The sequence below is a fragment of the Phyllostomus hastatus genome, unplaced genomic scaffold, assembly GCF_019186645.2.
Source record: "Phyllostomus hastatus isolate PE091 unplaced genomic scaffold, TTU_PhHast_1.1 phas_contig_34, whole genome shotgun sequence".
NCBI lineage: Eukaryota > Metazoa > Chordata > Mammalia > Chiroptera > Phyllostomidae > Phyllostomus > Phyllostomus hastatus.
In genome coordinates this window covers 48,843,917-48,870,400 of record NW_025333857.1, presented here as the reverse complement: position 1 = coordinate 48,870,400, position 26,484 = coordinate 48,843,917, and the positions used below count along the sequence as shown (strand labels likewise).

At 51.5% G+C, this 26,484-nt stretch overlaps 1 protein-coding gene across 2 annotated transcripts in view; it reads right to left on the bottom strand.

Annotated features, from left to right (window-relative positions):
* Window positions 1-2,812: 2,812 nt before the first annotated feature.
* The window catches only part of CCDC180 (coiled-coil domain containing 180), a 49,901-nt gene continuing 26,229 nt past the window's right edge, over window positions 2,813-26,484 (bottom strand). The window contains exons 19-37 of one of the 2 annotated variants that reach the window (XM_045840736.1): window positions 25,819-25,994; window positions 24,071-24,251; window positions 23,060-23,206; window positions 22,262-22,406; window positions 21,969-22,085; window positions 20,738-20,836; window positions 18,750-18,857; window positions 16,937-17,109; window positions 16,604-16,659; window positions 16,410-16,485; window positions 14,625-14,702; window positions 11,437-11,503; window positions 10,540-10,681; window positions 7,857-8,017; window positions 7,150-7,287; window positions 6,540-6,651; window positions 4,830-4,935; window positions 3,931-4,066; window positions 2,813-2,981 (exon numbers count right to left, since the gene is read on the bottom strand). In XM_045840736.1, coding sequence (XP_045696692.1) covers window positions 2,850-2,981; window positions 3,931-4,066; window positions 4,830-4,935; window positions 6,540-6,651; window positions 7,150-7,287; window positions 7,857-8,017; window positions 10,540-10,681; window positions 11,437-11,503; window positions 14,625-14,702; window positions 16,410-16,485; window positions 16,604-16,659; window positions 16,937-17,109; window positions 18,750-18,857; window positions 20,738-20,836; window positions 21,969-22,085; window positions 22,262-22,406; window positions 23,060-23,206; window positions 24,071-24,251; window positions 25,819-25,994 — 2,350 coding nt within the window. In that variant the 3' untranslated portion in view covers window positions 2,813-2,849. Of the gene's footprint in view, window positions 2,982-3,930; window positions 4,067-4,829; window positions 4,936-6,539; window positions 6,652-7,149; window positions 7,288-7,856; window positions 8,018-10,539; window positions 10,682-11,436; window positions 11,504-14,624; window positions 14,703-16,409; window positions 16,486-16,603; window positions 16,660-16,936; window positions 17,110-18,737; window positions 18,858-20,737; window positions 20,837-21,968; window positions 22,086-22,261; window positions 22,407-23,059; window positions 23,207-24,070; window positions 24,252-25,818; window positions 25,995-26,484 lie in introns of both variants that reach the window. The other variant, XM_045840737.1, reaches the window with a different exon arrangement.

The window sequence follows — 26,484 nt, the reverse complement described above, 5'->3', positions numbered from 1 at the left end:
CCCCTTGACTAATGATATTGAGCATCTTTTCATGTTCTTGGGTAAAGTGTCCATTCTAGATAGACTTTTGACCAAAACATCAGATGGTCCTCAGAAGTCCCTGGGTAGCTGACATAGTATGGACTGATTAGGAAGTGGTGTTTATTTTCTTTGGGAATAGTTCAAGGCCCAGGGAGTTTAAGAATTAACCCCCATGCCCTGGATATAGTTGGATTTCAAGAGAATTAAGGGACATCAGATATGATACAAATTGCTTACTCTTTAAGCAAAACTGTTCTTACCTTTTGGTGGGGAAGGAAGTCAGTATATGTGAAAGTAACACATAGATTGGGCATGTGATTTCAGAGAAGGTCCTGCACTTCCCTTTCTGTGATAACCTCTCTTAAAGTGCAGATCAAGGCCCAGGTGCAAGGAAGGAAGATGAATTTGTTGCCAGCTTATCCTGGGCTGAGAAAGGTGGGAATGTTAAAAGTGTGAAACCTCCCTCGAAAGCTCTTCCTGCATTTTTGTCCCTAACTGGGCGGGGGCGGGGGGGGGGTCTGTTCATTTGGAAAGAACCACATTGGACACAAAATGCCAAAACACCCCTACAGGGCAGACAGGACCAAAGCTATTGGTTGAGTTGGATTTCTGACCCTTCGTCCCTCTTCTCAGTTCAGCCAGCACCATTTACAATGGAAGGGAGACAGCCACCGTGGTCAAGAACCTATCTGCCTCTCACTTTTTATCTCACCTGAGGGTTTTTTTTTAGGTGTTTGCAAGATAGCCCAAGAAAGAGACCCATCCTCCCTCTCAGAGCCTCTCGGACTCCACAGCTGCCACAGGCAGCTTTACCAACACCCCTTCCACTCTTCAAAATTGAGAGAGGCAATTTTAGAAACCTCTGGTTGCCCCCAGCTAGCTTCCCATCTGAACTCATGTTTCTTCTGTATATCGTCTTCAAAAAGAAAACCTAAACTCTCACTTCTAACACCACATGTACCAGCAGCTGAGCCTCAGGGACTTGCTTACAGCAGTATTCAGTGTCTTGAGCAAGTCCTCTCCCGGGAAATCTTCTTGACGCCCCACCTGAAAGCGATTCCCCCCCCTTTAGCTGAGCTCTCCCGGCACCTGACTTGTTCCTCAAACACGTTGACAGTGGAGGCGAACGTAGGAGGTGGGTCCACGTCTCATCTCCCTTGTGAACAACTTGAAAAGAATTTAGATTTTATTCATCTTTTTTTCCTCTGAGTTATTTCATCGCAAATAAGTTTAGCGATAATAATTTGTTTTGAAGCTAAACAACAGGTTCAAAGTTGTCTGTGGATAAAACCCAGCCTCACTGGAGCTGGTTGCTTACACAAGGTCAGAAAGAACAGATCCAGGACAAAAGCGACCATTGGACAGACCTGCTCTTGGTTAATCATTGACATCGTGACTGCCCCCTGTCCTATCAGCTATGGCCTCACCAACAAATGCAGAGACATTTCTAGACAATCGCATTTGTTTTAACTGAGTAAGGAGAAAAAACAAAACAAAACAAAACATCAAAAGGGATTGATTGTCAGAGCCCTGCTACAATCCAGGCGGTGGAACAGCTAAGGATGTGCTGATCCAGCAGAACTCCCTAATCTGCCCACAAAGGCCTCCAAGGTGAGTCAGCTGAAAGGGGCTAATCCCCAGGAGAGACTGATCCCTAAAGCTGCAGAGGCCAAAGAACACTGGGAAACAGGGGGTCGTGAAAGCTTAAAGTGATATTGTTTAGAGAGAGGTCATAGAAGCAACAGGAGAGGGGCTTGGCTGTCTGAGAGGCACCCCTGCCCCCTGCCAGGTTGTAGGTCATCTACACAGCTCAGCCTCGAACAAGGCCCAGATATTTGGATGACTCCAAGTATGCGGATATTGCGTTGCCAGCTGGTTAAGGACTCGGCTGTGGGGTAACTAACACTTGAAGCAAAGTAACCAACTACAGTATTACTGATTCCGTAATAGTTACCAGCCCGCTGGTACAAACTTTACACTGCACTAGATGCTGGGCTGAGGAAAGGCAAAGGCAGTGGGAAGAAGCCACATTAGGTAGATGCATAGGAGCCTGTCTCGTGAGTCATTACAAGAGAGAAAGCACGGGAAAATGTACATGGTGGCAGTCAAAATGGCAACCAGGTAAAAGAAACGGGTGTGGGGCGTCGAGGAAGGCACGTGAGCAGCCTGTCCAGGTGACATGCAAAGCTCCTGAGGAAGGAGACCTGGCCCCGGGGGCCGAGCTGCAGTCGGAGAGGAGAACGTGGACCAGGAAGACAGCAGGGTGGAGGTTTTCAGGGAAGATGTTCTCAGTCCCATGGGACTAAAGAGGCCCTTGGCAGAGTTAAGGAGGCCTAGAAGACTTTTTCCCAGAACGCTGTCATTTGGTCAGGCAGGTTGCCAGGCAAATGCCCAGTGGGCACTGGATGCATTTTTTGCTGGTTCTAGGAATCAGTGCATGGTCGCAATTATAACCCACATTTTGTTACATGTGAAAGAGACCCTTTTCCAGAAGATCTAATTATGTCATGGTCCAAGAGGAAGCACCAAGCGTGATGTTTAGAAGTTATTTCCTTTGAAGTACTTCTGTTTTAAGTGACCTCTTCCTGTTACCACCCCACCCCCCCCGCCCCATCCCTGCGAACCACACGGGACTCCTCCTTCTACCTCAGTCTTCCTCATTGGAACTGCTGCCCGAGTGATGTGCCCAGTCATGAAGCTACGGTGCTGGGCATAGTACAGGGACGGGCGGACGTGTGGATGGATGGATAGATGGACGGAGAGACAGATGGAGAGAGAGAGAGGGAGCCCATACGAAAGGAGCCTTTATTCGGGGTGAATCAAGGGTGTCAGGAGTACAGGCTGCGGATGGTGTGCACGGAGCTCTTCCAGCTGTCCTTCCAGCGCTTAGCCTCCTTCGCCTGCGCTGAGTACTCGTCCTGGATCTTCTTCAACTCCCCTTCAAACAATGCTAGATATTTCTAGGAGCAAGGCAGTAGGAGGAGGCCCCGTGAGGAGGGACTTACAGATTCTGCGCACTAGAGGAACACTATAAACTGAAGGCAGGTGCTTCTTAACCAGCCCCCCCTCCACCTCCAGGCACTGGCAAGATTTCAGAAGTCATTTCTTACGTATTTGCTCAACAACCAATCAGGTAGCTCTGACTGTTTTCCTTTTTTTATAGGTGGGGAAACTGAGGCTCAGACTGAGCCTTATCAGTACCAGGGTCAGCCTACCTCCGGGCAGAAAAAGGTTTCTCTCTGGGCACCTGGACCAAAGGTCCACACATCTGTAGGGCTGACAGGACCTGCAGGTGGCTGCTGGGTGTAGCCTCTTCTTCACACAGGCCCCACCGGGTGTCTAAGAGGCACTTGGCTTCTCACCCTACCTCTGCCACTCTGTAGTGGCCTATGGGGGGGCACTTGCTTTAAGTCTCAGTGTCTTCATCAGTAACACGGGGACTACACCACCTTCCCTGTGGGCTTGTTACAAGGATTCAGTGCGATGCTTGAGTTGGGAACAGAAACTGCCAACTGTCCCACCCACTGCTGCCGGGGCCTCCATGCCGCTGACCGACCCTGTCCCCTCGCTCTGACTCACTGCTCCTCTGGGAAGCCTTCCTTTCCACAGCTCCCCCGCCTGTGTGGGGTGTCCCCCTGCTGGGCTCCCACAGCGGCACTGGGGCCCACGCCATCAGACCCACACTGTCACTGGGACCAGACCTAACCAGTGGCTTGTGTCCTTGTGAATGGGAACATCGACTGTCCTGAGTGTTGACCCTGTGCTCTGGGGCACCCTGACCTGTGTCATCGGCTCCGTGGCCAGACGTCAGGCACCCGGGGTGGGAAGCTCTCTCCTTCCCCAGCCAGCCACACTGAGCTGCTCTGCACTCCCCGCGACACACCCCTCCTGACCCATCTCTCCGCTCACCAGGTAGACGGCATTCCGGGCTTCCACGGTTGCCAGGTGGCCCAGGTTTGTCTTGGTGGTGGTGATCGATGCTGTTTTCCGGAGCAGAAGCTTGTTCTGGATGGTGACTTCAGTGGGTTTGATTCCAGGCCACTTCCTATAAACAAACACGCCTGTCACAGCCCCTGCACTTGGCTCTCCCATTCACAGCACACCCACTAACCCTGGTGAAAAGGGCCAGCATTTCCTTTTTTTTTTGCTGGGCGTCACAGTAAAATTCATTTGTCTTTATGAGGTTAGCATTTCTTTAAATGTCTTAATTTAAAAGCATTTCTTTACGTTCTTTTTTGTGTTTTCCAACTGTTTAAATCCATGTGAACAGACAGCCTTGGGTCCTGTGCGGGGAAGGGGAATGCCGCACCTCTAGTTCTTCCCTATTTCTGGGCCTCAGTTTCCTCATCAGTCGGCCAGCCAGGTGCGGTCACTGGTTCCCAGTCCACCATTTCTACCGTGCTGTAAGGGCCACAGCTGAGAACGTAGTTGAGCAAATCACTGCCTTACTTCTTCCAGAGTCACATTCTTGGGACACAGGGACAAGCGCTTTGATAGCTCTCGTCACACGTTCACAGCGCCACTGGCAACCCGAGAACGTGCCTCACACAAGACAGGCAGCCTTTTCTTCATGGACCCTCCAAGGGTCCTTCCAGCCACCGAGTTCTCAGTATGGTCCAGGGGCACTCGGCCTCATTAACTTTCTCTTCATGATACCACGCAAGGGGGCTGCCGTGCCCATTTCACAGACGAGGAAACCGAGGCAGAGGATAGAATGCTTTCCCCAGTGTACCAGGTCTGTGTTTTCCCACTGCACCGCCCCCAGCAAATACAGCCGTTCGTGGTATTCCTCCTGTTCCCCCTCTTACCTGCTGCCCCGTTCCACCAGGGGCTTCTCGGTCTCTTCTTCCAGGGAGAGCCCGGCGAGCTTCCTCCGTATGAGGATCGACGTTGTCTGTTTCGGGGGATCCATCCCTGGCAGGCGAGAAACAGGTTGCTGGCTGTGGCCTCACCCACAGCCCGAGACCAAGGGGCCCACCTCCTGACCTGACGTTTGGAGAAAAGAGGGCTCAGTCCCCTCCTCCTCCCCACTAGGAGTCTCCCGTGGGAGGCAGAGCCCCCTCCCACAGAAAAGCTGACAGAATGCACCAGATATGCAGGCTGTAGTCTTCACTTTCTTTGTCATTCATATTGGATTTCTCATTTTACTATAATAAATACTTATTGTCTTTAATAAAAAAATTTGAGTAAAAGTAATTCATGTATTTTAATGATTTCATAGGTTAGTGATAAATGGATAACATTTAAGATATCACTTGAGTCTTTCTATAGCTATAAAAGTAGTATGGCCATTAAAAAAACTTGAAACATCACCTCACCTGGAAAGAGAAAAGGTTTGGTAAGTCTCCGTAACTCCAGCCACCAGCGGAGGTCACTGTCCTTGGTCTGGTACCCGTCTCCCAGGCTCCGCCCCTCATCCTCTCAGTCTCTCACACAGATTCATTTACATGTATGTGAGCATGTGTGTTTATATTATGTGTGTGTTTTTTTTATGGTAGCATAGATAAGTACTGACTGTCCACTTGCATTTTCACGTAACAGCATTCCTTCCCGCCTTTCCACGTTAGCACATACAGCCTCACTAAACCCACTTTAATAGCTGAATAGTATTCATTGCCCATTTCAGCCATAATTTAGCCATCCATTCCTCTATACTTAGATATTAGTATTGTTTCCAATTCTCTGATTTTAATGCTGGGATGAACATGTTTTAAAATATATCCTTGAAAAATTATGCAACTACTTCTGTTGGATAAGTTCCTAAGGTAAAAACCATGAGGTCAAAGGCGTGCACATTAAGAATTTGGACAGGTAGCACGAGGGTTCTCCAAGAGAGCGCCATCAATGTCGCACTTCTCCAGGTGTCTCTGTGGCCTGGGGCTTCCTCACACTCTCACCAGGGCTGGTTGCCACTAAACTTAAAAGCCTTGCAAGGCTGTCAGAGAAAAACAATATCTTAATAATGTTCATATTTGCATTTTTCACCCTCGGTCAAGTCAAGCATCTGTTGTACTTCCTGGCCACGTGAATTACTCCTTTTTTGAACTGTACATGTTTGTCCTTGGTCTCTCTTTACAAATTTGACCTGGTGGAGTTTTTTGTACCACAAGGATGTTAGGCCTTTCCCTGACCTTTAGGATATTAGGAATATTCTTCCGGTTTGTGGTTTGTCTTCTCAGCCTTCAATATTTTTCCTTGTTTTTGTTTGGCCTCAGAGAGGTGCCAGCCATTTCCGCTATGGTTCTGGCTGTCATCGCCTACTTAGGAAAACTGTCCCTGCCCCAAAATGATAAAAATGTTCATTTTTAATGGGTAATCTTTGGCCCATTTGGGAATTGCCTTTTTAGTGAAAACAAGTTACTTTTAATGAAAACAAACAAAAATTCATCAGCCCCTTCAGGGCAGAATCTGTTTTCATTCTGGTGGAATTGGGGGGGAGCAGACCACACCCCCAGGCCCATCAGCCTATGCCTCACCAGCCCCCCGGGGCCAGGACACCAGGCGGCCGCGCCCCTTACTTGCAACCTGAATGTCATCGATGGTGATCACTTCGTCCAACTGCAGCAGGAACTTCTCGGCGAAGGTGGCCAGGCTGGCTATGAACGACCGGCCACACTTCCTGGCACATTCCTGGAGGAAACACGGGGAGCACAGTGCTGGCCGCAAAGGATCTTGCCCCTGAAAGAGGCCGAGAGAGGGCCTGGGGAGCCAGCGAGCTGCACGAGGCTGGAGCCGTGTGCCAGCTGTGTCCAAGCGAACCGGCACCCGGTCCTCAGCCAGGAGGCCTCTCCCAGCAGGTGACTTGGCTTGAAGAGAGGAAATGATTCAGAAATGGCCAAGGGACAACTCACAAAAGAAGAAATGCAACCAGATGTGGATCTTGGAAAAAAAGTTCTCATCAGCCATTTTGTAATTAATTAATTTCGAAATAAAAAAATGCACGTTGAAACAGTCAACGATGACTATCTCCACCTATAAAACCTACCCGCTTTCATCCCCCAATCTGGGCAGAGTGTTGGCAAAAAGCTGTGCTCAGCGCTGGTGGCGGTGGGCTGTCAGCTGGGGGGATCTCTCTGGGGGGCTGTGCAGCCCTCAGCCCTGGGCTGGGGAGTTGATGGCACCACTGACCTCCAGCTTGTCCTTGGTCGTCCTAATCATGGTGTCCAAATCGTCCTGCCTTTTGTCTTCTACCAGACATAGAGACTCCACTTCTTGGAAGTATGCGGGGTGTCCAAGATTAGGATGGAGACTCTGGGCATTTTTATCCTTCAATCAAAAACATCCAGAAATGAGCAGGAGTTTTGAACACACGGTCTTGAGGCCAGGACGAAAAAGTCACTGGCCTAGGTCCTCTGCAAATCATGGCAATGGCCAGACTGATGTGTGCTCCAGCCCAGGGGTGTGACGAGCCATGGGTGGGCAGAGAAGGCAAGAGTGGGGCATGGCTGGAGCTGACTCTGAGGATAGGGAGAGGGTGAGCTGAGCGTCTGTCCGGCACAGTCAGGGCTTTGGTCCAAGGAAAGAAACAGCATCCACACCCCATGGCTGCAAGGACCAGGGAGACGACCACTGCTGATCTCAGTGACGATGGCCACACGGAACCCAACTGACCCCGCCATGAAACCCAAGGAGGATTGTACTGAATGACTCCTACAAAGAAGCTGTTGGCTCCACCCCCATTCCTCCACTGCCTTGTGTCCCTTAGTCCCCATCCAACGCTTCCAAGCCTGGCCCATTGCCCTCCCCCGGACTCAGTTCTTTCTATGCTCTGCATCCATTTCTGAACTCCCGGGCCCCTGGTCCTGGGGAGGAAGGGCTGATCCCAGAGCCCCTACCTTCTTTTGCTCCAGCTGCTTCATATGATCCCAGAACTGTTCCCGGATCTCTCCAGTGGAGGTGCAGAATTTTTTCCAGTTTTGCTCCTTGAAATTTTCCATCACCAGCCAACACACCTGGGGCAGCAGCTCCTCAAACCTCCTCATCTGGGCTCGTAATTCTGTAGACATTGGGGTTAGGGGAGAGGGTCAAGCAGAGCCAAATTGCTGTGGTGGTCTCTCCAAGAAAGGCCCAAAGCAGCGTCCAATAGAGAAAAAGAAAGAGAAAGACTTGGTCTTCAACGTGGTAATAGCTATTTCATCCAAAGGGGTCCTGTGGTCAAATTAGTATAAAAAATACTGAATTAAACAAGTTCAAAGGACTTCTCTTCTATACTCTGTAGGACCTTTCAGCTCATTTAATCCTCACCCTAGGATATGTTTGTTGATTTTGTGGGGGGAGAGAGAGAGAGAGAGACATCAACGTGAGACAAACATCTATCAGCTGCCTCCCATAGGCACCCCGACTAGAGATGAAACCCTCAACCTAGGTGCGTACCCTGACCTAGAGTCAAACCTGCAATCATTTTTTTTTTTTTGGTGTATGGGACAATGGTCCAGCCAACTGAGCCAACAGGTCAGGGCTCAGCTCATTTAAAATACATCGTGCCTTTAAGCCACTGTCTCACCCATCACGTGTTGGAATAGCGCGCCGACCCCAGGCTCCCGCTCTCCCTGTGGACCGCTAACTGGCTGCATGTGAGACCTGCTCTTTCCTCCACATCTCCTCGCCTCCTTCCCAACCTTCGTCTGTTTTTCTGTGTTGCATTTGGGATATTTTCTTTGGATCTACCTTGTAGTTCACAGATTTCACCTCCACTAGTGAATAATCTAGTTGTAAAGCCATTTATAATTTTTTAAAATCCTCATCCAAGGATATATTTATTGATCCGAGAGAGAGAGGAAGGGGGAGAGAGACAGAGACAGAGACAGAGAGAGAAACATTGATGTGAGAGAAACATCTATCAGTTGCCTCCCATGTATGCCGGACCAGGGGCCAAACCCACGACCTAGGCATGTGCCCTGACCAGGAATAGAACCCTCGACCTTTCGGTGCACAGGATGACACTCCGACCAACTGAGCCACACCAGCCAGGTCAAGCCATTTATAATTTTTAAATTTCAAATATTTATTTTTCCCATATAGGAGCTCTATCTGGTTCTTTTTCATGTGTACTTGGTCATTTTAGTAGTCTGTTGCTCCTTGCCCATTTTTCCAGTTTCCTCTTCTAACTCTAATGCACCTGGGGAGATACTGAGCTAGAGGAACAAGATGTCGTCTGTAGTTCCAATTCCAGTCACTGAGCAGCCACGGTAGCAAGAGCCAAGGCAGACTGCTTACCCTGTACGAGGCGGGTGTGTGCAAGGGGTTTAGTCCTCAAAAAAGCCTTGCATAGTGGGTTTTGTCTTTATCTCCAGTTTACAGACAAGGAAACTGAGGCTCACAGAGGTGAGGTGACTTGGTCAAGGTCATACAGCAGGGAGATGGCAGCACTGGGTCTTGACCCCAGGTCTGACTGCCCGTCATCCCCTCCCTCTTCTGTCCACGCTGCCTCTGCACCAACACGGCAGACCAACAATGGGCCCTCAGGTCCCCTGACTTACGGGAGGGATAATGAGGGCTTACCACGCCATGAGACACACGTGGTTGTGGACACAGGTAAAGAGGAACGTGGAGAAATGGACAAAAGGGGGGCAAGGCTCATGTTTCCGCAACCCCTCTAGTGTCACAGTAATAAATGTAAATGGCAAGGTGTGTTCTACCCACCTGTTTCCAGGTCCCTGTTCTCCGGGACACTGTGTCTATCAAGTTCATCATCCTAGCACAAGCCGGGCGCACAGTAGGCAGTAGAGTTACCATGTGACACAGCAATTCCACTCCTAGTTACACACCCCGGAGAAGTGAAAACATGCCCACACAAAAATATGTACGTGAATGTTCTTAGCAGCAGTGTTCACAGCATTTGAAATGGTCAAATGTTCGGCAATGAATGAATAGATAAACAAAATGAGGTACGTGCAGATAATGGAATATAAGTCAGCCATGGAAAGGAATGAAGAGCAGATACGTAGTACAACATGGGTGAACCATTAAAAAATATGCAAAATGAAAGAGCCCCGTGACAGAACACCACATGCTAAATGGTCCCATTCATATGGAAGTCCAGAACAGGCAGCTCTGTAGAGACAGAAAGGAGACTTGTGGCTGTGCAGGGCTGGGGAAGTGATGAGGGGACAGGGCAGTCTAACCCCGCCAGCGGGGCAGTTGCACAGCTCTGCGAATATACTAAATCCATTGAATTGTTCACGTTAAGCGAGTGCATCGAATGTATGTGACTATCTCAATAAAGCTGTTAAAGCTATCTGTGCAACGAACCAAACATTTTCAGTTATACAAATCACCACATTTCTCATGAAAAAGAGACCTTTTGGAGGAGACATTTCGTTATTTCCCCCAGTTAAATCTGATTATGGTTTTCTCCCAATTCCAAGATGTTGACTTTTCATTAAGAGGCTCCTCTGCCTCACCTGGAGACCTTTGGGCCTGAAGGGTCACACCCGGGTGGTCGTAAGGCCCAGGTCTAGCTCAGCCAGTGGCCCTGTGCCGCCACGCCGGGAGCCTGCCCCAGCTGCCAGCACCCACCGATGAGGCAGGAGTTGTGGTACTCGTCCATCTGTGCCTGGTACTCCAGCATCTTCTTGCTGGTGTTCTCCACACACTGCTCGAAGCTGTCGCACATGCAGTCAGGCCTGGAGATGGAGCGCTTCTCTTTGCGGTTGAACTCCTGCGAGAGAGGGCCGACAGTGTCTGGGCAAGGACCCACACCATGGGACTCTGGACCAGGCCCCTGGCATCCTCTGCCCTGCCCTCAACACCTCCTGACTTTCTCTCCTGCTGTCCCCTAAACCGGTGACCTTCCTGCTCAGTGGTCCTTTTCACTGCTGGTGTCACAGGGCTTTGCAAGGCACCAGTGAGTGAATGGCAAAATTTTATTTATCCTTCAATGCCAAAATGGAACCTCCTTTCAATGACCAGGATGAGAACTTGCTATGAAGTTGCCAAGCTGGTTACTAGGCTGGGGGCCACTAGTATGAATGATCTGAAGCTCCTATTCTAAAGGATTTGCAGCTCAGTAGGAGGCAGGCAGAAAAAGGCACAGACACCCCTGTGTGGCATGTGCAGGAAAAGGGCGCTGAGCAGCTCCTATCAGAGGACTCCCCAGGCACCTGCCTCCCATGGTGGCGCCATGCCTGTCCCCCTCCTGTTGGGCAATGGCCTCAGGGACAGAGATGGGCTTGTTCCTCTGGGCACACGCAGTATCTGACATACAGTGAGTGTCCAAGAAATGTTTGCTGGCTGCACAGCTGGATAAACGGATGAATGAGGTTTAGCTGGGTAGCCATGGCCGTGGGGGCTGGAATCCCTCTTCCTCAGTTTCGCCCACACGGCCATTCTCTGCAGAAGGCAAGAGGCAGAGGCCTCTGGGGACACCAGCCAGTGGCTGGCGGAGGGGCAGAGGGCTTGGGCTGCAGCTCTCACCTCCATGACGTTCACCAGGTGCTCGTTGCTCTCCCAGAGGAGGGTCATGACGATCCCTTTAAAATCCCTGCAACATACACAAGACAGAGGCCTGAGAGGCCTGGCCTAATCACACCATACAATGTGGACAAAACCAAATGGACAGAACATTCTGAGGACTCAGCATCCAGGCCAGAACTGGAGCTGGACATTCATGTGATGCCCAAGCACACGACCACCTAATATTTCTGCTTGCCAAGTTCAATGCCTCTTGTGTGTGACAAGCTGGGTTTGGCCCCTTCCGAGGGTCTCTGCTTTCTTCTGGCCTCATCGCTCCTTGTAATCACTCACCCTGCCCCAGGACCTTTGCACAGACCAATTCTTCCCCTGAGAGCCCTGCTGATTTCCTCTTGGTCACATCTGTCCCTGCTCTTCCTCAGATCCCAGTTCGGTGGCAGTTCCCAACTGCCTCATTCCAAAGCTCCCAGCGTGGCCCTCGACCCTACAGCACTCCTCAGAGAGGGATTTGGGATTGATGTATGCGACTAGCTGATTAACCTCCATCTCTTGCAGCAGATGGAAGTTTCGGATTGTGTGTCTATTTCTCTTCACCATGGCATCCCCAGCCCCAGTGCAGAGCCCTACCCATGCCTCCGTATTGGTTGAAAGAAGAAATAATGCTTTCTTATAAATATTAATCAAATGAGCAAGACTTCTTATAGAACCAAACATTTTCCTTCTAATACCTCTGGCCTTTAGGTGGCTGAACACACCGGGGCTTTATTAGACAGATTTGCACAGATCCCGTGGATGCTCCTGTCCAGCTACGCCAGCATCTCAGCCGAGGGAAGTGAGGGGCAGACGTGATAGAGCTAGATATAGCTGCAGGACACCGACTGTTTTTATACTTTCTATAAAACGTCACAGTGACTGTCATAAACATGCCATTGTTGGCCAGTTCCTGAAATATATGTATATAGGTCACTGACTCCTTCATTTTATAATTCTTTTGTCATCATTAAGTTAAACTGAAAAACAAGAAGGGAAAATGAGCGCCGACATGTTATTGCATTTCCTTTTGCTGATTTTAAAATGGGTTTGGAATTAGGTTCACGTGTATTTTCCATGCTGCTCTTCTTCCCTTGAACCAGGAGAGGGACTGACAAAGACTCTCTCTTTGGTCAAACTTCAGTTGGGCTCCGCTCTTCCGAGCTCTCTCTCCAATTTAGGCCTCGCCCCTGGGCATGGTCGCTGGCCTGCCGGATTCTGTTTCAGCAAGAATCCCAATACCCTTGAATTTTCCATTCACTGACAACCCCCCCCACCTGCAACTCTGCACATCAGCTATACATCCCCGCTGTCCTTGTTATATTCTGAGTTGAGGCCTCTCTCTCCCCTAGTGTGATGGTCTGGACACCTCAAGTGATAGTCTGGGATGAAATCGTCAGAATACTTTTTTCTGTAACACCTCCCACCTGCGGTGCCAAGAGGGACCACCTCCACTCTCCCCACGTAAACTGGGCACATCCGCTGGAATCTGCTTCTGTGTTGGTCCATCTCAGGCAAAACACGGAGTGAACCTGTTCCCCTCTCACCCCTCTGCACTCCAGGAAGCCTGTTTTTTCCATGTATTTGTTTCTGGTTTCACCTCCTCCTTTGGGAGTGGTCTCTTCAAGTTCTCTTACCCTACTAAGTTCTCAAGGTTTCTCTAGCGATTTGGGGGGGAGGGGAGCAGAGGGGCCCAATTTTTAAACGTCTTTTTCTTTGTTGTCCTCGTTCGCCGTCACGGTGTCATGGCTGGTGGCTGTTATTGAAAACACTTTACTGCATTTCAACTCACGGGAATTTCACAATTTATTTGCCAAAACTTTCCGCCTTTTTCGTTGTCATTTCCTCTAGTGCTTCTCAGTGCGGCAGTCCTGCATTACTAGAGGGAGGCCTGCGGCTGGCCCTCGGGAGCTCCCTCACTCTCCTCAGCAGCAGCCCCGGGGGGAGGGCTCTCTCCCACCCACTGTGCCGGCAGAGGGGAGGCCGAGGTTGGGGAGAAGTCACTCGGCCGAGTCCCAGCTCCGGAAGTAAAAGCATGGTCGGTCTGATAGTATTTTCCGAGCGATTAACCACTGTGTTACGCCAGAGGAGTCCCTCGCTTTCAGAGATTCAATACATTCTCAATGTATTTTTTTTCTGTGTAGCCTGTGGTTGTTTTCATCACTGAAGAGCCGTTGTGCCTCCAAACCACAGACATCATCCGTCCCACGTGCACACGAAAGAGTGAACCACGACACTCACGGCAGCTTGGGTGGATCTCAAGAGCACTGGGGTGACTGCAGAAAGCTACTCTGAAAAGTCACATACTGTATGAGAACATTTATATGACATTCCCAAAGTGACAACATTGTAGGGAGGGACAACAGAGCAGTTGCTGCCCAGGGTTAGGGACAGCGAGGGAGGGGGTGGACGCGGCTGCAAGGAGCAGCAAGGGGAGGGACAGCCTTGGTGGTGACGGAACGGTCCTGTGTGTGCACTGTGGCGATGGTTACATGCATCTGCATAGGTGATAAAGTGACAGAACTACAGGAAACTGGGAGAGAGGGAAGGTCTTAACAATGTGGAATGTCTTTGGGTGCCTGGGGCAAGGGCGCATCTGGCTGCTGATTGGGCCACCTGATGGAAAAGCCGCCCTTCTTTGCGTGTTCGCAAAACCCCAGTGGTGAGGCCGGTGGGGCGGAGAGGCTGGTGTGGAGGGGCGCTGCGACTCAGGGGAGGGAGGGGCGCTTGTAGACCTGAACTTTCTCTGAGTGCTTTTGATTTTCCGAAGTTGAAATTTTACTGGTTTGCTTGAAATGTAGCTATGTTAAGCGGAGCATATTTTATTTTAATCATTGGCATTAGAATACAGGAAAAGAGGAACAGGGGAGGGAGAAGCACTTAAAAATAAAACAAAACCCAAACCTCAGACGGGCACTGCTGCCCTGCTACCACAAAATGCTTCGTTTGAAAAATGTGAAATTTTGGTGAAAAAAAAAATCTCTCAACAATTCCAGGTGAAATGAGTTGAGGCAAACTGCCCTTGACCATGATCTGCCCCTTCACCAACCCAGCTGGCTCGGCCCCCTCCTTATTTGCCCCTCACCTGGCCCAGGCCTAGTGCCCCCAACGCGGAGACAGCGGGTTCAAATGCAGTTCAAGGAAGAGGTGCCGTCACTTACTCGGCGTGAGGAGGTGGCTTGTCCCAGAGCACCTGGTACTTTCTGTCGATTTTGTTGGGTTTGGTGAACCGTGTGCTGCTGTGGGACAAAGGTGGGTCAGTGCTCTGGAGGTGGGGACAGACACAGGCCTGTCTGAGCCTGAGGGAGTCCCACCTGAGCTGCCTGCGGGCAACCTGATTCCCCTGTTGGGGCTGAGTCCTTCCAGATGCCTCCCGACTGCCCGTCAGTTCTGGAGACAACCACACTGGGGGGATGAACCTCGCCCGCTAAACCCCCCAGGGCCACTGAGAAGGGGGCAGGGGGGTCGGGGCTCGGGCCTAAAAATTTGTATCCTTGCTACCCTCTGGTGAGCCCCCACCCCCACAAAAAAAAGGTTGAGCCACATGTAGCGTTGCCAGATTTTCAAATAAAAATACAACGTGCCCATTGAAACTTGAATTTCATATAAGCAACAAGTAATTTTTTTAATGTATGTCTCATGCCATATTTCAATATAGTTATACTAAAAATATTAGTATATCTAGTTTAAATTTAACCGGGCATCCTGAGTTTTAGTCTGGCAGCCCTAGCAACATGGATTTCGTTTTGCAGCCTCTGAGAGACTGAATATGCAAATGGACAATGGCTGGACCACATGTAAACACAAAAGTCTGACCCATGACCTGCAGTGACCTGCCGGAGAACCGGCCCCTCATTATGACACACAAGTGGGGCAGCCGGCCCGGCATCTAACATGCAGGAAGCCAGTGGTTGTCCCAGTGACGATTCAGAAAGCTAAACAATAATGTCTGTAATAATTGGCCCCCAAATGACCAGGAATTGATTAATAGGTGACAGCTTTCCCAAGCGTTGTCCCTGCTTCCCACTTAGGACCCACCAGAGACAACCAAGTATATTCCCCTAACCGATCACACAGGATGCCCCGCTGCTGGCCCGTCCCACCCCCTTCCTGTGCCAACAGCTTCCAGTTGGGCATGCCCAAAGCCCTCCCTCTTCTCCACTATAAAGCTTTCCTACTCCTCCGCCTGCCTTTGAGTCTCCACCACAATGCAAGTGATGTGGTTGACCCCCACACTGGAGTGAGCTCTGAATAAATAGCCTTTGCTTTTCTCATTTGGTTGGTCTTTGCTAATTTCCACATTGCATATGACCTTAAGAGGGATGCAAAGCAGTAGCTTCCTCACTGCTGCTTCCTCAAACCCAAGAATTAAACCACATCAACAAAGGCTCATGGAAGCCCAACCCAAAGTTGGCTCGGCCATGTGGCTTCTGTTATCAAAATCCATGCTGAGTGGTGGTAGCCAGGGCTCACGCTCACCGAGCCATGAGTCTAATCACCCCAGCAGGGCGCAGTGGGCAGAGCACGTGGCTGGAATGCAGAGGCCCAGGATTCCTCCTAAGGCTCTGTGCTGCCATCCAAGGAGTCATCTCTAGGGTTCCTCAGTCTGAGCAACACTATGTGTGTGGAAAGGTAGGAGGGCTTGGATCCACCAGCCATCTCCATGGAAACCTCTGAGCTCTCAGACGAGTTCTCTGGGTGGGAGGCCGGTGTGAGCCCGGTCACTCTACAGGCATGAGTGCAGACATGACCACAGCCAGCAGCAGAGCTGGGCCCTCATGGGGCCCCCTGGTGTCTCGGAGCTGTGGGCACCAGGAGCTGTGGGCACGAGCAGCACATTCTGATGACAGACGCTGGCAAAGCAGCGGGGTGATCTCCGGCCTCCTTTTAGGGAGACGGGGCAGGGGTCGGGGAAGGGGAGTTCCTGGACAGCTCAGCATCCCTACCTCCCTGAAGAGGTGACATTGCCACTGGGCGAGGCCTTCCCGGAGTGTTCTCCGTGATTCCGGTGTCGCTTCGAGCCTTTGGGTGACGATCGCCCGGAACAAGAGCAGAGGACCCGAGATGAGTATGGGCCGGGCTGCACCGCTGGCTTCCCCACCGCCAGCGCCCCGAGATCCCCAGGCCTGTCCGCCTCTACCTGTCTGTGGTCGAATTTTCTCAGAGGAGGGAACTGAGAACTTTGAGTCCTGAAGTCTGAAACCAGAGGGAGGGATGAGAGGCTTTACCCAGGGACCGTGAGGACAGCTCAAGCCAGGTGCCGGGCACCACCCCCAGTTCCCACACAACACCACGTAACTCTACCCTATCCTGAGCCCCCATCTTAGAGGGGGAAACAGAGGCTCTGAGAGGAGAGGTCCCTTGCTCAAGATCACAGGCTTTCAGGAGTGGGCTCCCACGGGAACCCAGGGTGCGGGGCCCCGAAGCCAGTTCCCGAGGGCTCAGGGCACGGGCCGTGCAGGGCCCCACTCACTGCAGGATCTTCTTCACCACCTCTATAGCTGGGTCTTCAATCATGGGCTTCCCCATGCGGCTCGGGTGGGCGAAGGACTCGGGGGTGACCCCACGTGTCTTGGTCTCCTCTTCAAGGGCTTCTGAAGTCACCAGGATGTCACTCTCTATGTCCAGGTCAGTGAGCACATTGTCCTGCAGGCCAGAGAGAAGGGTCCAAGCGTGTGGGCCTAGCCCAGGGGCCGGGGAGTCAGACAGGGTGGGTCCATATTCCAGCACCACTTGGCTCAGGTGCCGTGGCTGGAGGCCAGCTGCCTGACCTCTTTGAGCCTCTTCCCTTTCTGTAAAATGGTAGTGCTCCGATCTCTTTTAGAGGGCCATTCATTCATGCTTGCATGCCAACCTTCAACGTTTCCTGCATTCCTGTTCTCTGCAAGGCTCTGCCCGGTCCCGGGACATGGGGTGAAGAGTCCACACGTGACCCTTGCCCTCATGGACCTTAAAGGCCAGTCAGGAAGACAGACATTTAACACGTGCATCTACAAATAAATACTTGGTCACAGTGGGGACCAGTACTGTAAAGGAAATGTCCAGTGTCCTCTATGAGACTGAGGGTCATAGACCTGTACGACCGGCCTGGGACCAATGGACAAGTGAATGAATGAATGCATGATTGAGTGAGTTGCCAATTCGTTCTCGAGCTGGACCTTAGCAAAGGGGCCGGAGTGGCAGCCCACAGTGAGCACTCGATGCAGAGTATTTTACTCGGCATTGTGACTCAGCACTGACTGTGAGAGGGAAGGACCCTGGCTGGGCCCCTGAACCCCATCTTGTCAGGCATGGTAGGGGTGGTGCAATAGAGGTGAGTGTCGGTGGCATGGTGGGAAGACCCTCCCCACAGAAGGAAGGGCTGTTTCACAGCGTGGCAGGGGGACAAAGCGGGGCCTGAGGGGAACCAGAGCAGCACCCGAGGGGTGCCCATTTATGTTGCCATCGGTTCTGGGAGCCCCCCTCCTCCCAGCACCTGGAGTTCATTGAGAGCCTCTGGTGTTCAAGCCCAGGTGTCAGGGGCTGAGTGTGGGGTCAGGGGGATAAGGTTTTTTTTGCCCTCTTGGTGCACACGGTCCAGAGGAGATGGTCCCTAACACGGAGACCTCACTGCATGCTCTGTGGGCTCCTGGGGAAAGCCTAGGTGCCTCTGGGGCCAGGACACCCCAACCAGTCCAGGAGTGAGGGATGGTCCGGGCAAAGTGACACCTTAGGGAGACCAGAGAAATGAGGAGGCCGTGGAAGGTGCGCTGCAGAGGCTGCTGCGCAGGTCCGATGAAAGGGACTGGATTTTGCTCAGAGGACAGGAGAGCGACACGGTCAGACCAGCCTTCTCTAGGGTTTGGTCTGTCTGTGGCTCAGGGAGCGGATGGTGGAAGGTGGTAGCAGGATAAGGGCAACTGGGTGCTCGAGAGACCGGGGCCTGGGTGAGGCGGTAGGGGTAGGTGAGGAGAAGCTGGTGGGTGTGCATGGGTGAGGGTGGGAAGGGAGAAGCCGAGAGGTGAGGCTGCCCTGAGAGCTAGTGGGCGGGATGGGCCCAGGGCCCTGGTGGGGGAGCAGAGGTGGTGCCCACAGGTGAGGGTCTCCTATGAGACCAAAGTAGGAAAGTGGCCCATTTTGGATTTGAACCCAGATCTGACCCACAGCCTGTGGCCTTTCCAAGGCTCCCTAGTAGGCCTGCTGCCAGCAGGGATCCGGGTGGTCCTCTTCCTTTGGGCCTGCTGAGCCCTGCAGGGGTCCCTCACCCATTGCTGCCACCCCATTCTGCTCCTTACAGCAAAATCCACTTGAGTTGTGGACAATTTATCCAGCCCGCAGTTGAGGTAGTGAATCCTGTGGTTCAGTTTTTCCTTCCAAGCTTGGACAGAGCCACGGACCTCTTCTGTGGTCACCACCTAGTGAGAACATGGGAGAAGAAAACCACAGGAAGCAGGCTGCTGGAGGGCGAGCCGACTGCATCTGAATCTCAGGAAAGGGGGCTGGCTGGTGAGGATGCCTCTTGGTGTGATGGGCGCCCCTCGCCGGCAAGGGGGGCCCTGGGGGAGCGGGAACGCTGGGCTGACTGTCAGGCTGCTCCACTGGGACAGCGGATCCTTCCGTTGATGGGGCATCGCGAGTTCAATTCCTGGTTCTACAGGTGTGTTCTAGGCAAGTGATTTAAGCATATTTGACTTGCCCTAGCTGGTGTGGCTCAGTGGATTGAGCACCAGTGTGCTAACCAAAAAGTCACCAGTTCAATTCCCAGTCTGGGCACATGCCTGGGTTGTGGGCCAGTCCCCAGTTCAGGGCTTGCAAGAAGCAACCAATAGACCTATCTCTAGCTCATTAAGGTTTCTCTCTCTCTCTCTTTTTCCCTCCCTTTCTCTCTCTCTAAAAGTAAATAAATCTTTTTTAAAAAGTTGTTTAAAAAATAAACATACTTGACTCAGTTTCCTCATCTGTGCAATGGGGACAAAGAATGCCCCTAGGATTTCTTCTAGCTCTAACACTCTGCATCCAGGAGGAAACATTTGGCCCAGGATGGCAAGGGTGTGCAGGAGTAAAGCGACCACAGCTTTTCCAGAGGGGTTCTAATGACAATGTCGAGTACACACACACCTGGAGCAGCGATCCCACTGAGCACACCCACAGGCGTGCGGGAAAGCACTGTGAGGACGTTCACCGTTACCACACTCCCCGTGCCTCACTCGGCAGTGCTCACGCGTGGCTCCCTGAATCGTCCACTGACCTATGAGACGGCCCAGGCTGGGAGGCGCCTTGGCCTCTTCCACTTCCTTCATCTGCAGTGCACTCTGAGTTTGGCCCATCCGCCCCTCCACTCCGCTCTGGAACTGGAACATGTCTCTGCTGGCACTTTGTCCCAGCCACTGTTCTCTCTGCCTCAGTCCCGGTACCCTGCCTCTCTCTGGCCTACCTCCCTGCCTTTCTGTACCCAGCAGCCAGACGGCCCTCCTCAAAGTGGCCCTGAGCTCACGTCCCAGGCCGTACCAGCCCTGGTCCCCACGGCCTTCACCAGGCGTCTGATGCCTCTCTCCCTTCTCTTGATCACTGCTCTGCACAAGTGTCCATCCGGTGTCTCCCATCAACACAGGACTGTCTGCCCAACACAGGATCGTGCTTCCCCAACGTGGCCAGGAGGCTGCGTGAAGCCCTGGCACCGTGCCCAACACCCTGACACCACCAGGAGAGGGGAGGTTGGGAGGCGAGGAAATGTGGGAAAGCAAATGTCTCTGCCCTGGAAAGGCAGAGCTGTCCCCACAGGGCCCACTGAAGGGGTCACAGCAGGTGTACCAGTGTTCCCTGCTCTGCAGGGCATGTGTAGAAACATCTGCACAAAAACGCAGAGGCCATGAGGGGTTCTGCAGGGAGTGAGGACAATGTGAGTGATGTGTGTTCTCTGCCCTGCACTGGTGGCTGTGGGAACTTTTTCCAAGAAGCACGTGTTGCTATGCAAGAAAAAACAATAAGGATAGAAAAATAAATGTCTTCTATTGCTAATAACAATGAAACCTTAGCTCAATCACTGAAATGGAAGAGAAAAGACTTCCTTACTGGACTTTCGCTGCCTGCCGGGGAGGCGCTGGGGGCTGGGGGAAGTGGCTGGTTTCTCTCCTCTGCCTCAATTCCATGGAATAAAACAGGGGTTAGGCAGGAAGGCTCAGAGGCCCCCCGGTGCTGGAGAAGTGTTGACCACGGATGTAAGTTTATTCCCAGTTTATGAGTCTAGCCTGAAGCATCTTTACCAGTCACAGCTTGGCGCCTCCTGAGCACGCACCTTTTTATCTCCCTTTGAGTTTCGATACATCTCTACTTTGCTTTGAAGCTGCTCCAGAGAAGAATTTAATCCATCTGCTTGCGAATTGGACTTTGCCACCTAGAAAAGCCAGAGGTTCCAAGATTTGTTTCTAGAATACCTATTTTGCTCAGGAAAATGTTCGGCAAAACATATTGTCTGAGAGAAGAATTAAGTACTGGAAAAATGAAACCAGGAGGGGAAAATGCACAGTCTTATCAAAAACCTGGTCAGTGTAAATTTAAGGCATTTTTAAAAACTGTCAAATAGATAAGGGTTCAAAATGGAATGGGGGCAACTCACAGAACTGGTTGAGGGTACGGGTGTGTTTCTAGGAGTTTGTCCATTTCCTATGGGTTATCCAGCTTGTTGGCTACAATTGGTCAGAGCAGTGTCTCAGGACCCTCTGCATTTCTGTGGTATCAGTTGCAATGTCTTCTCTTCTATTTCTGATTTTGTTTTAGTATTGTCTCTTTTTTTCTTAGTCTAGCTAAAGGTTCATCAATTTTGTTTCTCTTCAAACACCAGCTCCGAGCTTCACTGATCTTTTCTATTGTTTTTTTCTAGTATCTCTTTTATTTCTGATCGGACCTTTTTATTCTGCTAACTTTGGGTATAGTTTGTGCTCCTTTTTCTAGTTCCTTGAGGTGTACAGCTAGGTTGTTTATCAGACATCTTTGACTTGGATTCACATTTCAGCTACGCCATTTAAGAGCCCCGTGTTCTTGACTAAGTCACTCTCTGCATGGGTCTCTCTAAAATGTGGGTTAAAAAACGTACTTGCAGCCCTGGCTGGCGTAGCTCAGTGGATTGAGCGTGGGCTGCGAACCAAAGTGTTGCAGGTTTGATTCCCAGTCAGGGTTCATGCCTGGGTTGCAGGCCATGACCCCCAGCAACTGCACATTGATGTTTCTCTTTCTCTTTCTCCCTCCCTTCCCTCTCTAAAAATAAATAAATAAAATCTTTAAAAAAAACATATTTGCTCTATACAGTTCCTGTGAGGACTAACACAGCTATTCGAAATAAGTCAGTCAGCAGGATGCACAGTGCATAAGAACACGGTGAATGTTAGAAGCCATGACAATTTAATGTCTTCCTGGCTGGAGTGAATCCCACTGGGCAGAGACCACACTGGTGTTCCCAGCTTCTAGGAAGCGCCGGCATGCAGCTGTGTGCGCGAATACGCCCCAGATGGAGAATTCATCTGACCCACCTCACACTTGATTTTCACTTGCAGATTTGTCAGCAGCCGCTGGATTTTCTCAATGAAGATCAGATCCACAGACAGGTTATGGAATTTACTTTCGAACTTGTTGATGAAATCATTGGCCTATAAAGAAACATAAAAAGCAAAGGAGGGAGACTTCATTGGGAACGGTTGAGCTGCAGAAGCAGAGGGGTACAGGCTCAACTAGTGGTTGGAAAGCGGGGCTAGACTGGCCCTGCTGACCTTGTAACCAGGGGTCCTGGGAGCCTGGCTGAAGGTCAGAGGTGCGGCTCACCCACCTGGTCCAGGTACTCGCTCTCCATCTTCTCCATGTTGATCATGATCGAGCTTTCGACAAACTCTATCCGGGCAGCTTCCTTCTCTAGTCGGTTACATAGCAACTCAATCTCATCAGCAGAAAAGTTGCCTCCCTCTGAAAACAATCTGGAAATAAGTTGGGAGAAATAGAAGCCACTGATCAGACCGGAAACTTTCCATTCATCCTGAATACTGTGGTTGATAAGGCGTTAGATTAAAAGCACAAGATCAAGGTAAAGTGAGTGCAGGCAGGTCAAGGACAGAAGCAAGAAAACCACCCAAATGTCCATCGAGGGATGAATGGAGAAACAAAGCACACCCTATGTGCATGCTGGGACCATATCTAGCCTTAAGGAGGAATGAACTCTGACACACGGGTGAAGGTTGATGACATCATGCTGAGTGAAATAAGCCAGACACACAGAAGGGCAAATGTGTGATTCCTCACTGTACCCTCACTGGGTACAGTGAGGTACCCAGAGTGGTCAGACCCGTGGAGGCGGAGAATAGAATGGCGGTCGCCAGGGGTGGGGAGAAGGGGAGAGTGGGAGTTCTTGTTTAGTGGGTTCTCAGTTGCAGTTTGCACAGATGAAAGCATCCCGAAGGTGGATGGTGGTGAGGCTAGCCCGGCACTGTGAATTACTTACTGCCACCGGCAGTGGTTCGAACGGGTTTTATGTTCTGTACAGTTTGTCACAATACCAAATTAAGGGGAACAGGACTGACTCTCGACGCAGAACGCCCAGTGGCCCACAGGAGCCCCGGGCTCTGGGTCCCACCTGCAGTGCTTGATGTACTCGATGTTGGTGAAACGGAGCTTGCCCAGGCTTTCCTCCAGATACTGGCGGAAGCTGCGCAGGGACACCTGGATGACGTCAACATAGCTCAGCAGCTCCTGGTGCACTGTGCTGCTGAGAATGACCAGCCTGGGGAACACGGGAGGGGCAGGGTGGTGACCTGGGCATGGCAGCGCAACCTGGAAGGCTGCTTCAGCTCCGCTGCCGTGCCCAGCTGTGGAGCCACCAAAAGCACTGCCCGTCTTCTCTGGGTAGAAAAAGCGGCATTAGAAGGAAGTTTACAATCCCGGCGTGTGCAGGACACGGTGTGGAGCTCTCAGGGTGCTGGATCGGAGGCCACTTCTCTCAGGCTCCTGCCACCAAACTGGTAGGAGAAACCCCAGGTCCTGCTGGGTCTCACCCTCCCTCCAACATGCCCGCTCTAACTCCCAGCAACGTGCCTCCTGCTCCCTGCTGCGCTCCTCAAAGAGCTCCTCACCTCTTACCTGAGGCCTCCCTGAGCACACAAGAGCCTCCCTCACAAGTCCCTGAATGACCTTCCTGGAACCCCTTGCTCTGCCCTGCACACATCCTTACCCTGAGATGGGCCACTCACTGCCCCTTCCTGATGGGAGAATTCTGTTCCCTGCCCCCAACTTCTTCCTTCCCAGGCCCTGGGACATCCTGCAGGAAAACTCTTCCTGATCACCCGGGATGGAAGTGGTCCTTCCCACCATGGACATTCTGGGGCACGTCATTTGCATCCCTGCACTCTGACCACCAGCATCCTTTTTTCTCTCTGGCTATTCACCTACTCCCAGCCCCTGGCCCCCAGGGAGATGTTTCACACAGGTGGACTCTGAGTCTTGTGAAGAGGTGAACTGAAGGGAAGGTGGCTCCAGGTCTGGAAAACCGGCTTTTTTATCCACTAGGGAGGGACTGCTCCTTTGAGAGCAGCCACCTGGCTGGGTTCTAGGCACACAAGGCCAGGGTGGGGGGCTCCAGAGCCCTTACTTGTGGCTCTTGGTGGCGTTCAGGAAGGTGTGTTCCATGTCGTAAATCTTGTGGCGGAAGTTTTCAGATTTCGTGTTTTGCTCCTCTTGGAACTGGGAGAACATCAGCTTCTCCTTCTTCAGCGCCTCCATCACCCCAGCACAGTGGCTGGCCAAACGCTCTTGATGAAGCAAGAGCTCGGCTGAAAAGCATGAGGGGAGCTGAGGTGCTCTGGACCCAGGGTCACCTTAGGACATTCCCTTCCTGGGCCAGCTGCAGAAGAGGGACCGCTCAGGCCAAGGTTCCTCATTCTGTTCCGCTGCCCTCACAAGGGTTTGGCCTAAGGACGGGCTCCGATCTCAGGGAGGCCATCCTGAGACTGCCCCAGGATCTCTAACTGGAGAGGAGGCTCTGCCCAGCAGTGGGCAGGGAGGTCTCTGCTGGTGGGGACACCCTGCCTGCAGCTGAAGGGAACAAGGTCTGAGAGAGGGAGAGTCCCGGGGGAGCAACCTGGGAGCAGGTGGGATGGGGGCAAGGTGTTGGGGAGGGCAGGGGTCTCTGTAGAGGGTCTGGGAGAAGATGCGCAGCCCGCAGCTGGGCAGCTGGGGGTTGTTTCTTTAAGTCAGTGGCTACTCATTTCCAATGAGCCTGAATTCCAACGAGCTTCTAAGGTATAGTAACAAGAACCAGGATTTGGCTTCAAAAGCTCCATCATGGGCCTTTAGAGCTAGCGGACAGCCCCAGACCACCCTGACTGGCCTCCCTCCTGCTGGCATGGTGGAAGTGCTGTGTGGTCTCAGCTGTATCCGGATGGAACACTGTGACCCTGCGACACTGCTTCTCTGGCCTTGACTTCCACATTGTGCATTGGGCCATGGGGCCGAGGCAGGGGAGGGAGACCAGGCTTCAGAAGGCATCTTCATTTATATTTATAGTTAATGTGCATTTTTTGGATGAAGACAATGAGGTTCCAAAGGTCAACCAGGTCTCCTTAGGCCACAGACCCGGGGACTCCAGGCCAGGCTGCCTGATTAGACAACCATTTCACAGCCCCCGGCATTACGAGGCCAGGTGGGACCATGTGGGGACTGCCCGCAAGCTCTAAAGGTCTATGATGGAGCTTGAAGTGCAACACGAGTGAAAACCTAACGGGGGCCATTGCAGGATCCAACTGGGAGTGTGCCCCCACCCATTAACAGAGCCCTCTGCCTAAGAAAAGGCACCTCTTTTTAAGTGTTATAAATTGTATGTTGAGATTAATGGCTACCACTTTTGGAGGCCATTGTCTTGTACGAGGTGCTCATGACTCCTGACTGTGCCCCTGCCAACAACAACATCCCCTTGTGCAGATGAGAGAGGCGTCAGAGAAGTCAGGTAGTCTGCCCGGAGTCGCGCAGCTACAGTGGCTGAGCCTGACAGCTCTGACTTCTGAGCAACAGGTTTGCCTCTGAAGCATCCACCATGCACGTGTGTATCTCACAGGTATGTGAACAGAGCTGGGGTCCACGCAGCTACGAAAGGACAATACTTGTCATCTCAGTATCTAATGCCCTTTAAAAACACAATTAAAAAAATCTTGAACAAGTATTCTGAGTACTACCTTCCCTGCCAGCCTGGGTGGTGGGAACCCACGCTCACACCTTCCGAGGTGCAGTAACAATGAGATAAACACTGTGTGACGCACACAGGGGCAGCTAATGAGTGCGGAGCTGTGGGGGCTCGGACGCCGGGGTCTGGGGCGGAGCAGCCTCCCCAGGCGGGGTCTGTACCTGCCCTGACATTGTGGATGTCCTTTTCAATGCGCTGGGCTCTTGGCTCGTGCAGGTGCAGACGCAGCTCCAGTTCTGACTCCAGCTCATCGATCTTGTTGGCCACCACGTCCCGGGAGCTGAGAGCACACTGGTCAAACCATTCCTCTAAGTGCTCAAAAAAGCCAGCTCGGAGTCTGGGGGAGAGACCAGTGAGGGTGAGCCTGCCAGCGATCATGCCAGGGAGAGATCTTTCCATGTTCATAAAGCACTTCGCCCTTTCACTCCTTCTTCCCTATTTTACTTGCCATCTACACTGTATTTTTTGGTCTGGGTGGACCACCGTTCTTTAATAGTACCCCTGCTGGAAGACACTGGGTGGTTTTCCACCATTTGTTCTTACAAAGAAGGCTATAATAAATAACCTTGTATATAAGTCAAGTGTAAAAGCATTTCTATAGGATAAATTCCCTGAACTGGAAGTGTTAGATCAGAGGCTAAAATACATGTGTGATTCTTGAAGCAACCAAAGTGCTTCTATTGCAAGGAACTTGAACTCCCATCAGCAGTGAGGACTAGTTCCTACTTCTCCACAGCCTCAGAGTTTGCTGTTAACCTTTTAAATTGGACAATTTCATCATGCTATGGCTGAGATTGAGTATGTTTCCATTTGTTCAAGATTATTTA